Source organism: Tursiops truncatus, chromosome 2, assembly GCF_011762595.2.
Source record: "Tursiops truncatus isolate mTurTru1 chromosome 2, mTurTru1.mat.Y, whole genome shotgun sequence".
NCBI classification, from domain to species: Eukaryota; Metazoa; Chordata; class Mammalia; order Artiodactyla; family Delphinidae; genus Tursiops; species Tursiops truncatus.
Window position 1 is genome coordinate 136,721,277 of NC_047035.1, and position 13,200 is coordinate 136,734,476.

Consider the following 13,200-nt stretch of genomic DNA (forward strand, 5'->3'; position numbering starts at 1 on the left):
ACCCAGGGCCCTTATTTATGTAGTTGTGAGCCAAGGAGCCCTGGTGTACAATGAGACCTCAGCCTGTTTTACTGCTTCTCCGGTTACCACTGAAAGGTACCGTAAATATAACACGTTCATTTTATTATCTCCTGTGGGCTCTGCCTACCTCATGCTTCCAAAGGAGAACTACTACATCAGCTCACAAGGAAGAGGGATCAGCAGGCAAGCCACATTCCCACTTACCAGGAGAGTGCACTGCAGCCTGCCCCTAAAACACACCCACTGGGAGATGCAAGAGCAGGAAGGGCCTTCTTCTCTCTTTTTCTTTTTCTTCCTGTCCCTTAGAGCGGGCATGACAGTGGTACGGAGTGGCACTCGGGACCTCTCTTTAGCCTTGCTGGTGGTACTTGGGGCTGAAGGCACCACTGAATCTATGGGGAAGGCTTGATGGAAAATGGACCATGTCCCTCTGACTTCAGGGAAATGGAAGCACAGGAAGAAGAAGATCCTAAGTCCTGAGAAAGGATGCTGCCTGTATTAGAAACTACCATGGTTCACAGTTCTGATAAAATAATAATTGTAATACTTTTAATCGTAGCTACCATTGACTGAACACCTAGCTACATGGGAAACTTGTCCAGGCCTTATACAAATATAGTCATTGAATACTCATAACAACAAACATGTGAAGCAGTTATGAATAGTCTCATTTTCTAGGAGAGAGAATTAGGGGTTAATAACTTGCTCCAGGTTACACACTAAGACATATGAACCCAAGTCTGTCTTATGTTAAGGACTCAATTCTTCAGGAAAGGAGTAAGTTTCACTGTGAAACCAAGTTCAGGAAGTTTAGAAAAGCCTACAGATACCTTCCAATTCCTCTAGGGCCAATTTTGGAAACCTGCTACCAACTCTTTCCATTCCCTCCTCAAAACACCACAGCACTCAGTTGAATGTCCCACTTCAAGGAGATGCTCATCAAGGTTTGGGGAGTGTGCTAGAGTTCGCCATAACCCACATCTGAGCTCTGGAAATCTCATTCTCAGCAGTGGAACCACACCCTAAAAGCGTCCAGGGCCCGAGTGTTCAATGTGCTTCCTGGGACCCTGGATTCCACAGACGCTCACACATGCCTGCTTCTTCCACATCTGGGCACTACTTGGAGGTAACAGGTATGAGAGGCAGAGAAGTGCTAACTCTGCTGTGTCAGTGAGATGCTATCTTCTTTGGGGAAGGTAGATTTCACATCTCCCCAAACCCCACTGTAACTCCATCCAGAACATCTGCTTGGGGTCTCAGTCTCTTAAAAGTTCCATCAGGAGCCCCTCAAAATCCAGATGATCCTGCTCCAGGCTTGTGGAAACCCTTCTTACAAAAAATCCAATCCTTCTAGAACAGTGCTAGCCAACGGGACTTTCTATTAATGGAAATGTTCTATACTGCACTGTCCAATATGGTAGCCACTAGCCACATGTGGCTATCGAGTAATTGAAGTGTGGCTAGTGAGACAGAGGAATTTTTAAATCTTATTTAAATTTAGTTATTGTAAATTTAAATTTAAATAGCCATATATGGTTACTATACTGGATAGCCCAGTTCTAAATTTATCTGGGGGAAAATCTGCCCTTGAATTCAACCATCTCTGTCTCCCAGTGAGTTTGTAACCTTGTACCTTTTTATTCATCATCAAAAGGTCTCTGACAAAAAGGTTTTCAGGAGGTGTGGAAGGTGCTAGCCTCACTTTGCTAGTGAGAACATAAGGCACAAAGTCAGAAAGCTATTCACGGCATCAGGGGAAGGGCTGGCCCTAGAACCTTAAAGTTGGAAGTTACAGGCTGGCAGGTCCTCTGATCTCCCTCCCTGGACCCATTTCACACCCTGCCCTTCTTCTTAGTCTACCTTAGAATCAGGAAGAAGAGTACAGGTTCCTTTTCATAGCATCCTCAACATCCCCCCCTAGAAATCAGGGGCAAAGGCCTATATCCAACTGCTCAGGAGGTAATGTAGAAGAATGAAAGGTTGTTTTCATTTCTAATCTCCAGACTGAAGTGTTCAGAGGAGCGATAGGACTTCTGGCTCCAGAGAGAACCCCAGGGGTTCGGTGGGGGTTAGGGGCAGGGATGGCCATCCTCGCTTACCTGAGGAACTTGTTCAGATCTCCGTGCTTCATGTATTCAAAGACCATGATGAGGGGGTCCCCATCGCCACACACCCCATAGAACTTGACAATGTGCTCGTGCTGCAGGTTGGTGAGCAGTTCAGCTTCCCTCTGGAAATCCTTCCTGGCTGCCAGGGTGGGATCCTTCAGGGCCTGGAAACAACACGGGATACTGGTTTTTATTTTATTTTATTTTTTTGTTTGTTTGTTTTTTGGTTGTTTTGCAGTACGCTTGTTTGTTTGTTTTGCAGTACGCGGGCCTCTCACTGTTGTGGCCTCTCCCGTTGCGGAGCACAGGCTCCGGACGCGCAGGCTCAGCGGCCATGGCTCTCAGGCCCAGCCGCTCCACGGCATGTGGGATCCTCCCGGACTGGGGCACGAACCCGTGTCCCCTGCATCAGCAGGTGGACTCTCAACCACTGCGCCACCAGGGAAGCCCGGGATACTGGTTTTTAGCAGCTAGAGGGCAGGGGTTTGTCTGTTCCCCTCCTGGGAAGAAAGCTGGTGCCCATAATAAAGACAATGCTGATTCCCAACAATTACGATCCTAATCGGCCTTTAAAGATCATGAGGCCAAGTCACAATAGCCAGACCTGACTCCTGCTTCCTTCAGCATTTTGAACCTTGTAGAAACAGAAACCAACTTTTTGACACCCAGGTCCCATGCCATCTGCCAGCCAGTTATTTCAAACTTTGTTCATCTCAGAGCCCTAGGCTTCCTCAGAGATCAGTGTGAATGGCGGAGGGAGGGAGCTGGGAGGTAGAAGGCCTGACAAAGGCCCATGCCCCCAAGATTTCCCCAAAGAAATGGTCTCACAGCTAAAATAAACAGTGGGGGAACCACTGCCCCAAATGCTTTATCTTTGTAAATTAGCCTATGCTCACAGCCCATCTGAAATCAGGCTGACAATGTAATTAAGTTTCCTTGCGCTTTCTATTTCTTGATTTTAGATTATGAAAAAGTGTATATTTGCAGAGAAACATGAACACTTTGGCTTCTAGAAGGCACCTGTGTCCTCCCTTAGGGGGCTGAAGGAAGTACTGGGGTGTAACTGGGACTACAGCTGTGGGAACAGCAGTTAATGGGCAGAAGGCTTAGGACCCACCCAGGACCAGGACCTGGTAAGGTATCACAAAGTCCCAGGGTAGGATGGGAGGGTGGGCATCTGGTGGCCACAGAAATGTCACAACTTGGCCCCTGTGGGAGTGGGAGACCCGGTGTGAGGGAGAAGCACCAGACCAAGCCACTTGCCCTGGGACCCAGGAAGATAAATGGAAGAGCAATGGTTAAAAGGGGTGTCAGTGAATGTGGACTTTGTAGACCAGAAGGGGAGGGTGAGACCAGACCACCTCCAAGGGTCCTTGAACAGGACCTTGAATACAGCCCAGCAATGACCAACGCAGCCATGCTGAATGATGAACTGTGAAGGGCAGGGTCATTTCTACAGGAGGAGCAGCCTGCACAGTTGAGCTCACATATGTCTTCAGCCTTCCCCATCCACCTCATGAGGTCAGAAGGCAAATGGAGCCAAACATCCACTTGCTTCAAATGACAGAGTTTAGTAACCTCAAAAGACAAGACACGAGGCAATGAAGGAATGGGTGTGAAGTTTACACATCATGTTCAGGGTAGTGGAAATCTAGACGCGATTGGTTTGCATTCCCTCTGCCAAGCATCTGGCCTTTTCTGGTTATTTAGGCAGACTAGGCTCCCCTGTCAATTATGCTACTCTTGAGAAGCCTCCCGAACCAGAGATCTTCCTCTTGCCACTGCAATCCCCACTAGCTGAAATCCACGGGGCTGCCTTGGGCTTACAGCGCTGCAGGAATGTGAATGTGCAAAAATCATATCTAAGGGGCCCATCAAACCTCCGTCAGTCATTAGCGTACCTTAGAGATGGTGGACTCATAGCTTTAAAAGGGCCCTAGATACCATGTTTCCACCTGCTCATTTCTGGTGGCTCAGCCCTCAGTTTCCTCTGGGGATCAGGACACATTCACACAACTTGAATGACAGAAGCTAGAATTTAATTATACCACAGTAATCTCTTGGTGCTGGGCTTCTTGGTACCACCAAGTTCAATGGCAATGCCTCTAGAGCCATGGTGTCTCAGCCAGCGATCAAGGCCCACTCCAACTTCAACAAGCACCACCTTGCATTCTTTTCAAAATTTGGAGGTTTCACCAAAAAAGTGTTGGATTAAATGATTCCACTCTTGACCAAAATGTTGGAAGCTGTCTAATACAGTTTTCCCGTCTTACAGGTGAGAAATCTGAGGTCCAGAACAGGGAAATGATTTGTCAAAGATCATGTAAGTAATAGCTTGAGTGTGGAGCCCAGGATACATTCCTGTCCAGCATACCTGCTTGCCTTAATTTATCAGATGAATTAGTCACTGGTCAGGTCCTCAGGGGAATGGTGGGCACGGAAGTTAAAAGATGTGAAAGGGCAGAGGAGAGGGTCAGGAAAGGTGAGGCGTGTGGGCAGTCAGCAGAATGGCTGGGCCCAGCAAGGATACCAGGCCTAGAGGGCAGGCCAAGGCCAGCAGGGAAGTGGGAGGGCCACTGGTCCATTACTGATTTACCAGCTCTGATCTCATATGCTTTCCACTTCATCTCTGGCTGCCTTCTCAGAAAATCTACCCGATAATAAAGGCATAGGCTGCCGTGTGTCCACATGCAACCAGAACAAAGATGTCTGCAAAGCCTTCTTTCTACGGGTGGAAGAAGGCAGAGACTCATGGTGAGAGGGAGCCTCTCTCGGTGACCCAGCTCCTGAGCTTCATGGACTGGGGCATGGGTATAGGATGACTGTCAGTGATTTACTTATTTTCATGAAGAATAAAAAGGAAAAAAAAAAAAAAAAAAGGAACCCAGCATGGGTGGGATGAGAATACAGAGATTTATGTGAACACTGGATTTACGAGAGGGAAAAGTAGATCAAATTTGGGGCCAGCCAGATGGCCTCTCTCCATCTCTGTAAATCAGTCTCTCGCACAGTCCGGATGCCAATGGCAGCCGTTGGATATTTCCATTCTCAGCTCTCGAGCAGTCGCAGCCATCATTCCCAGGGCTGGCACCTACTCTGCAGAGCAGATAGGAGTTCCTCATTTGGAAGATGGGGCACAAAGCAACTGCTGTCTCTTTTGGTCTTTCCACACCCCTTCTCCTACCCATTATCTCTCTACTTTTATGATGGGCTTTCCAGCTCTTGGGTTAAACCTGAAGTTCCTATGTAATTGGCAAGGGGTCTATTGTGGCAACTGGGGTCCAGAGCTGCAAGTGGCCCAGGTCCCCAGGGATTGATGCAATTGGGACAGAGATGCCAGGAAAAAAATCTTGAGAAGGAAAATCAGCCCAGAGACTCTCATGCACCTCTCAGCAGAGTCCATGCTCAACCTCTTCGGAGCCGGGAAACTTCAAAATGGGTCACCAGCCCATTGGGCATGGGATGGAATGGGTGTTCCTCACAGCTGCCAACTGTTGGTGCAGGAAGACAGGGCTTGCCAAGGAGTCTCTGAAGCCAGGGAGGTTGTGTCCAGGCCCTTCCAGTGGTATCCATAGAGCAAAGAGGAGATCTGGAATTTTCCCTTCTCATCTCCTTTTTCCCCCAAAGTCTGAAGACACTGCCCTTTTTAGTCTCTCCATTATGTACATCAGGTCTCATGTCCACTCCCAACCTTGGGTTTCAGTGGGGCTGTTTCGTCGGCTGGGGGAGAAGCAGTCTAGATGGCAAGAACATTCAAATTTCTCAACAGCTGCCATCTCCTTCAGAGTCACTTCACATCATCATTTCCAGTCTAGGGGTTTTGCTGCTTTCCATTTTCCTTTTCTTTTATTGGGGCGGAGATATTTCAGCGGATGCTCAGCTTCAGATTTTACTAATATACTAAAACCCATTTTAGTACATGTGCAGAGATACACACATCCATAAACACTAGAGCTTAGTTGTACTTATTTTTTGAATTTTAAATAAATGGAATCATACATATAGTGCTATATATATATATAAAATATATGTATATTTCTATATCTGTCTTTTTTCATTCAGCACTGTGTTTTTGAGATTTTTCCAAATTGTTGCATGCAGCTGTAGTTCATTCATTTTCCTTGTTGCAAAGTTTCTCACTGAATGAATATACCACATTTATTTATCCAAGCTGCTACTGATGGACACTGGGGTTGTTTGTAGCTTTTGGCTGTTATAAAGAATGCTTATGAACATTCTCAAACACATCTCTTTGTGGAAAGATAGAGATAGATAGATAGATAGATAGATAGACAGACAGATAGATACATAGCTGTCAGGTCTAGACCTAGAGTGCAAGTGCTAGGTCACACAGATGCCAATGTTCTAAAATACCAAGCTGTTTTTCAAAACAATTAGACCACTTTATATTTCCACCAGAGTATGAAAGTGGCAATCGCTCCATATCCTTGTCAGCACTTGGTTTTGTCATTGTTATTTAGCCATTCTGCTTGGTATACAGTGGTATCTCATTATGGTTCAATTTACGTATTTCTGATGACTAATTAGGCTGGACACATTTCTCATAGTCTTATCGGCTATTTGTCTGTCAGAGGAGACTCTTGAGCAAGTCTATTGTTTGTCAAATAACTATTTAAAAGTTGCACTTACCTATTTAAAAATATCATGAATTACATGCTTTTAATGTCACTCTTAACACTACACATATATACAAATTACACTCTGTCTTGTCCTGCTCTGCGTTTGTTTCATGGGTATTCTCTTGTCTCCCCAACAGACTGCAAGTGTCTTCAGAACAGAGGCTGGGATTTCGGCTCTTTGTTTCCACCATAGCAACTGCTGGGCAAAAAAAATCTTGCTTTAAAAACCACAACTGTGGGAAAACTTAATTTGGGGTTATACTTGGATGTGTTCTCTGGAAGTCCATAATTACCCTGCATCAACTTGAGAACAAACTCAAGAGGAGGAAGCCTGCAAAAAGGAATACAATCTAAAGAGGATGAGAAGCAGGAAACACCATTTCTTGGCTGTTCTCCAGAGAAGACAAGCATCTCCTCCAGGGGTTGGTCGCTGGGCGGATCCATTGCGAGGCAAATGGTGTAAAATCCCAGAACATTCATCTTCTCAAGCTTCCCAGACCAAAAAGGAGGAAAGGAAACCCTTTTACAAGGGTGACAACAGAAACACATTTTCTGCATTACCCAATCTGGGTACTACCCCTTAATACCAGACCACTCATCGGGAAACGTTTCCCAGGGTTTAGGCCATCATTTCATTTCCTGCTCAAAGCACAAAAATATTAAGTTCATCCACCAGTCCCCAGATGGATGCTGGAACACCCAGTCGATTAGTGTCATCCTATAAATTAAAATTTTTAGGGCAGGGTAGATTCTAAGTTTAGGGACAAAATTAGAAAGCTTTCCACATCCCTGGTCCAAACTGTTTAAAGACACCCTCACTAATCTGACCATCCCATGTCTATGGAGACACACTGAGCAAGTTTACTCACAGCATATCCAGCAATAATAAGCATTAGCCTTTTATGGGGCAATATGCTAGTTCCTTATTTATTTTCTAGAGCAGAGGTCAACAGACAATGCCCACTTCTGAAAAAAAAAAGAAAAAGTATTGGAAGACAGCCACGCCCCCATTCATTTATGTATGGTTTAGGCTGCTTTCCCACTACATGGGTAGAGTTGAGTAGCTGTAAGGAAGACTGTATGGTCCTCAAAACCTAAAATTTTTCCTATCTGGCCTAGTATAGCAGGAGTTTGGCAAACCCTGTTCTAGACGGTCAATGCAAGCTCAGCAGGTCATATGTCGTGTGTCTAAGCACACTGGATAATATCAACATCAAGAATAATGATGTTGATAAAAACAAATAGCAATGAGTCTTTACTAAGCATTTACTGTGTCCCAAGCAGTATACTAAAAATTTTTCATATGTTATGTAATTTAATCACCAAAATTTTAAAGAGGAGATATTATATCTCCTATTATACAGAGAAGGAAACTGAGGCTCAAAGAGGTTAAGCATCTTGCACAGGGTCACAGAGCTAATCAGTGATGGCCAGGCACCCACCCAGCTCTCTGATTCCTACCCTATGCCTGTAGCCTGCACAGCACTGCCTGCATCCATGGAGGGCGCTTACCCTCTGCAGACACAACAAACTGTGAATACAGAGACCCCAAAGTCTCAGAAATATGCAACTGCCATGAAGAGATGGCTCGGTCATGAGCCCTCAGTGCTAAGGATGGACCTTTTGAGGCCCAGGTGAGAGTCCTCGTGGGGAAGGAGGTATCTCCTGCTCTCAGCCCAGAACATCACACAGAATTCACGCTGGCCTCAGAGGCCTGCTCGCTGCACCCACTCCCACAGGGACCACTCCACACCCCAGACCTGTGGGTGCCTCAGCGAGGCTACTTGACTCTTGTCTGTGCCAGTCGTGTTCAAAGACGTGTCTAACAGTGACTGAGAGAAGCTGCTTCCTGCTGGAGGAAGGTAACTGGTAGTAGCAAAGTTCCTTCTCTCCTGCCCCAAGCAATTCGGCTCCAACTGCAAATCTGCAGGGCTGGCTCAGCAATACCAAAGCCCTGTGGTTAACGACCCATCTAAGAAGGCAGGAACCCTCAGGCACGCTGCCCCTTGGGCGCTGAACCTGGATCCCACGGGGTGCCTAAGAATGTCCTCCAGCCTCACTCACTGTCCCTCCCTGTGCTCAGTACCTGACCCCCCAGCCCATCTCCTATGCCCAGTGACGTCTGCTGACTTGAGCAGTGGCTCCCAGGGCCTCTGTGAGCTACCCGCCCCTCATGCAATTGTACTCCCGAGAAATGGTCAAATGACTTTCTGGGCACGGGCAGCACATCCTGCAAAGTCGCTGAGGTGGGAGGAGGGCCAGCTGGGGACAGCGGTGAGCCCAGGGCCTCCAGAATAAAACCAGGGCCCATCAAAAGCATAACTTGTCCCTCCGGCTGCACCGTGGGCACAGCCCCCTTATGTGCTACAGCTCTTGACCTCCGAAGCCAAAGGAAGCTGATTTGGGTCCTAAGGAAACTTCATTGACCTTGGAGCAAGGGCATCTGATTACGTTAGTTTATACCATCTTGATTGCATCTGATAACATTAGTTGATACCATCTTCCAGAATGGAGTGAGTCTCTCTTTCCCTCCCACCTGACCCCAGCCACTCCTCTTCCTTCCTGGGGCCCACATGCCTCTGAGAATTACCTTCACGGCCACGAGCATCTTGTCCTTGGTGGGGCTGAGGTTGTAGCACTCGGCCAGGAAGACCTTTCCAAAGGCTCCCTCGCCCAGTTCTCGCTTCAACACGATGTCTCTCCTTTTAATGTGCTGCACATCTGCAGGAGGGGACAGAGGAGAGCAGCCAAGTCAGTCCCAGGCACTTGTCCTCCTTGGAGGCTCAGGGGGACAGGGGAGCACAGGGGTCTAGAGCAGGGAGTTCTGCTTTTGAGTCCACGGTAGGGACAGGCAACCTCTAGCACCTTACCTTGGGCGTGAAAACAGGCATTGCATGGTGGTTTGAGGGTTCCACCCAGAATGAAATCTCAGCTCTGTCCCCGACTAGCCCCGAACCTCTCTAAACCAGAGTCAGTAATCGTTAACACCCAGGATTCCGGCATAATCAGCTATAGTTGCTGGAGAGAGTATACAGCAGTCTCAACAGTTACTGTGCATGGGAATCCCCTGGGCATCGTGCAGGTCCTGATTCAAGTGGCTCTGAGAATCTGCATCGCTAATAAACTCTCAGGGGATGTCTGTGGGCTGTGGGTCCATGGACTGCATTGAGTAGTCAAGAATCGAGTTTGAACCCTGGTTTCCTCTCCCTGCTAGTTTTTGAGCTTCGGGAAATTATTTCACCCCAGAGCCTCAGTTTCCTCATCTGTAAAATGGAATTAACACCAATACCTTACTCTCTGAATTCTTGGGAAGATTAAATGAGATAATTCACATGAGAGTTTGGCCCAGTGCCCTCCCCCCCAACACACATGCACACACACACACATGCACACACACACGGACACACCACACTGGCTCTTGTTATAACATAATGACTACAGTGCTCTTAGCACAGTGTCCGGTTCGTGATAGAGATCACTAAGTGGGAGTTACAGTTATCTGGGGGAAGCCTCTACTTGACAAGTCCCTCTCCTGTGAGAGAGAAAAAACAACGAAATCACAAAATCAAGTCCAGAGACCTCCCCAGAACCAGGCTCTGTGCAAAGAGAAGGGCTACCGCGGCCTTGGCTAATTTAGCAACCTACTTAAAGTCTGCCTGCCAGGAGAAAGCAAAGATGTGACCTCAGCCCTCCCACCTATTTGGAAAGAATGCTTCGAAGGAATTGTACAAGAAGTGGGCTGCTGAGGTGGGGAGTGAGCCGGAGATTACTCACCGACCTTTCCATTAATCGTTCAACAGGCAGAAGCCCATTAAATACCTGTATTCACATTATGAAGAGCATCGCAGAGCCAGGAAAGAGGGTTTTCTCAACCTTGTCAAAAAAATAATAGTTGAGGACAGAGGACCATGGCAGACTGTCCCCAAGAACAAGAGAACACATTACAGGGACAAAGGGGTGTGACTGCAGGGCCGTAGTTAGTGTTTTGGTTGGCCAGGGGAGTCTTCTCATAATAGACTACACAAATCTTGTTTTTTTCTATCAGAATTATTGGTAGCCCTGCCATGTCCCAGATGACCTGCCGGCCAGCATCTGTGGGTGCAAGCATTTACAGACCATTATTCTCTCTTCCCAGCAAGACAGACCTGCAGGCTCCCAGGCCACAGGGCTGCCAGGGAGCTGCCACTTGCTGCAGGGCTTTGCCCCCATGTTTACAAGGGAATTAGAAATCGGTTCCCTCTTCACACCCTCTGCTGCTCTGTCCTAGCCCTCTGAGGAATGGTATTTGTTGGCCTTGAAGGGGAGGCTAAGGGTCTCACACCGAGAGAAAATGGGATGTCAGGACCTCTCCAGGGAGGCCATCTGCTCATTACTGCACAGTCATTCCCAGGTGACTACTGATGGGCTCCTGCGAGATGAGCATTCTGACGCAGCCTCAGAATGGAGATGGGATGGCAGATTTATAGGGTCATGCCCACGCCTCTGAGCCCGCAGGGATCAGTCAGGGATGGAAAGTCAAGGGCACTTGGCTCAGGACCTGGATCCTCCCCCACTATGGGCTGGCCCACCTCACAAAACATCTGGAGTCTCAGTTTCCTTATCTGTAAAATGGGTGTGGGAGGATAATATAAGTTCTACTCACCTGCTACAAGGGCTATTCTATGTAAAAGTTGGTAAACCTTCAAGTCCTCTGAAATGGTGTGTGTTTTCACCATTATTGATATTATTTTACAAGAGGGGAAAATGAGGGCCAAGTCAGGAATCGCCAACTGGGTTGAGATGCTTGAATCCAGAGCATCAGGACAGACCAGACTAGCCAGGCCACTTGAGGGCCCTTTGGCCCCTGACCCCTCCCCAACCCCAGCCTCCCACGACATTGCAATAGGACAAAAATCAAAATGACCTAGAGGGCTTATGAAAACTGTTCACTGGGGCCTTCTCCCAGAGCTTTCTGTTCAGGAGGTCCAGGTTGAAGCCTGCAAATTTGCCTTTTCTAACAAGTTCCCAGGTGATGTTGATACTGCTGGTCCGGCACCCCTCTTTAAGAACCACTGGAACAGGTTGACATGAGTGGGGTGAGGAATTAGTCAGCCAATGACCAAAGTTCACTTTTTTTTTTTTCCGTCTTACTCCTCCGCCATCTTGAAGATCCTCTCCTCTTCCTGCCCCCCTTTTTTTTTTTTTACATCTTTATTGGAGTATAATTGCTTTACAAGGGTGTGTTAGTTTCTGCTTTAATGTTCACTTTAACAGCTTGGCCTCAACAAGCGCCACAGCCACAGGTACGTGAGACATGCATCACCACTCAAAGACCAGGAGGAGGCCTGCAATCCCAGACTTACCCGTGCGGCCTAGGCAGAGTCAAGCCCCCTCTCAGAGCCTCAACCCCTCATCCTCACGATGGAGATCACACCTCTCTTGATTTCTTACATTCTGGACGCACCTCTACAAAGGCAGAGCTACAGAGCTATATATGTTCCCGGGTCCCTAAATCCAACTCCGGACTGGGTGACGTCACCAGCTCCCCCGCCAGAGCTTCTGACTCTCAGCCACCGTGAGTCCAGAATGAGCAGGGAGGACCTCTCAGGAGAGTGGGGCTCCATTTTCCAGCTGCTGTGCCTGGGTCACGTCTCACAACCCTCCATCTCCTCTCCCTCCCTCGGCAGCAAGAATCACAAGCCTTGAAAAGTTCAGAAAAGTAGAGCTTCCGGGAAGATGGCGGAAGAGTAAGACGCGGAGATCACTTTCCTCCCCACAGATACACCAGAAATACATTTACATGTGGAACAACTCCTACAGAACACCTACTAAACGCTGGCAGAAGACCTCAGACCTCCCAAACGGCAAGAAAGTCCCCACGTACCTGGGTAGGGCAAAAGAAAAAAGAATAAACAGAGACAAAAGAATAGGGACGGGACCTGCACCAGTGGGAGGGAGCTGTGAAGGAGGAAAGCTTTCCACACACTAGAAGCCCCTTCGCGGGCAGAGACTGCGGGTGGCAGAGGGGGAAAGCTTCGGAGCCACGGAGGAGAGCACAGCAACAGGGATGCGGAGGGCAAAGCGGGGAGATTCCTGCACAGACGATCAGGGCCAACCAGCACTCACCAGCCCGAGAGGCTTGTCTGCTCACCCGCCGGGGCGGGCGGGACTGGGAGTTGAGGCTCGGACTTCCGTCGGAGCGCAGGGAGAGGACTGGCGGCGTGAACACAGCTTGAAGGGGTTAGCGCGCCACGGCTAGCCTGGAGGGAGTCCGGGAAAAGGTCTGGAGCTGCCGAAGAGGCAAGAGACTTTTTCTTCCCTCTTTGTTTCCTGGTGCGCGAGGAGAGGGGATTAAGAGCGCTGCTTAAAGGAGCTCCAGAGACGGGCGCGAGCCGCGGCTAAAAGCGCGGACCCCAGAGACGGGCATGAGACGCTAAGGCTGCTGCTGCCGC

The 13,200-nt window shown here is 48.2% G+C and overlaps 1 protein-coding gene across 4 annotated transcripts in view; it reads right to left on the reverse strand.

The window, feature by feature from the left end:
- The window catches only part of NTRK3 (neurotrophic receptor tyrosine kinase 3), a 388,119-nt gene that overhangs the window by 56,701 nt on the left and 318,218 nt on the right, over positions 1–13,200 (reverse strand). For all 4 annotated transcript variants that reach the window (XM_073801379.1, XM_073801378.1, XM_073801380.1 and 1 more), the window contains 2 exons: positions 9,360–9,490; positions 2,121–2,293 (listed from right to left, as the gene is read on the reverse strand). In XM_073801379.1, the coding sequence (XP_073657480.1) occupies positions 2,121–2,293; positions 9,360–9,490 (304 nt within the window). The remainder of the gene's footprint in view (positions 1–2,120; positions 2,294–9,359; positions 9,491–13,200) is intronic.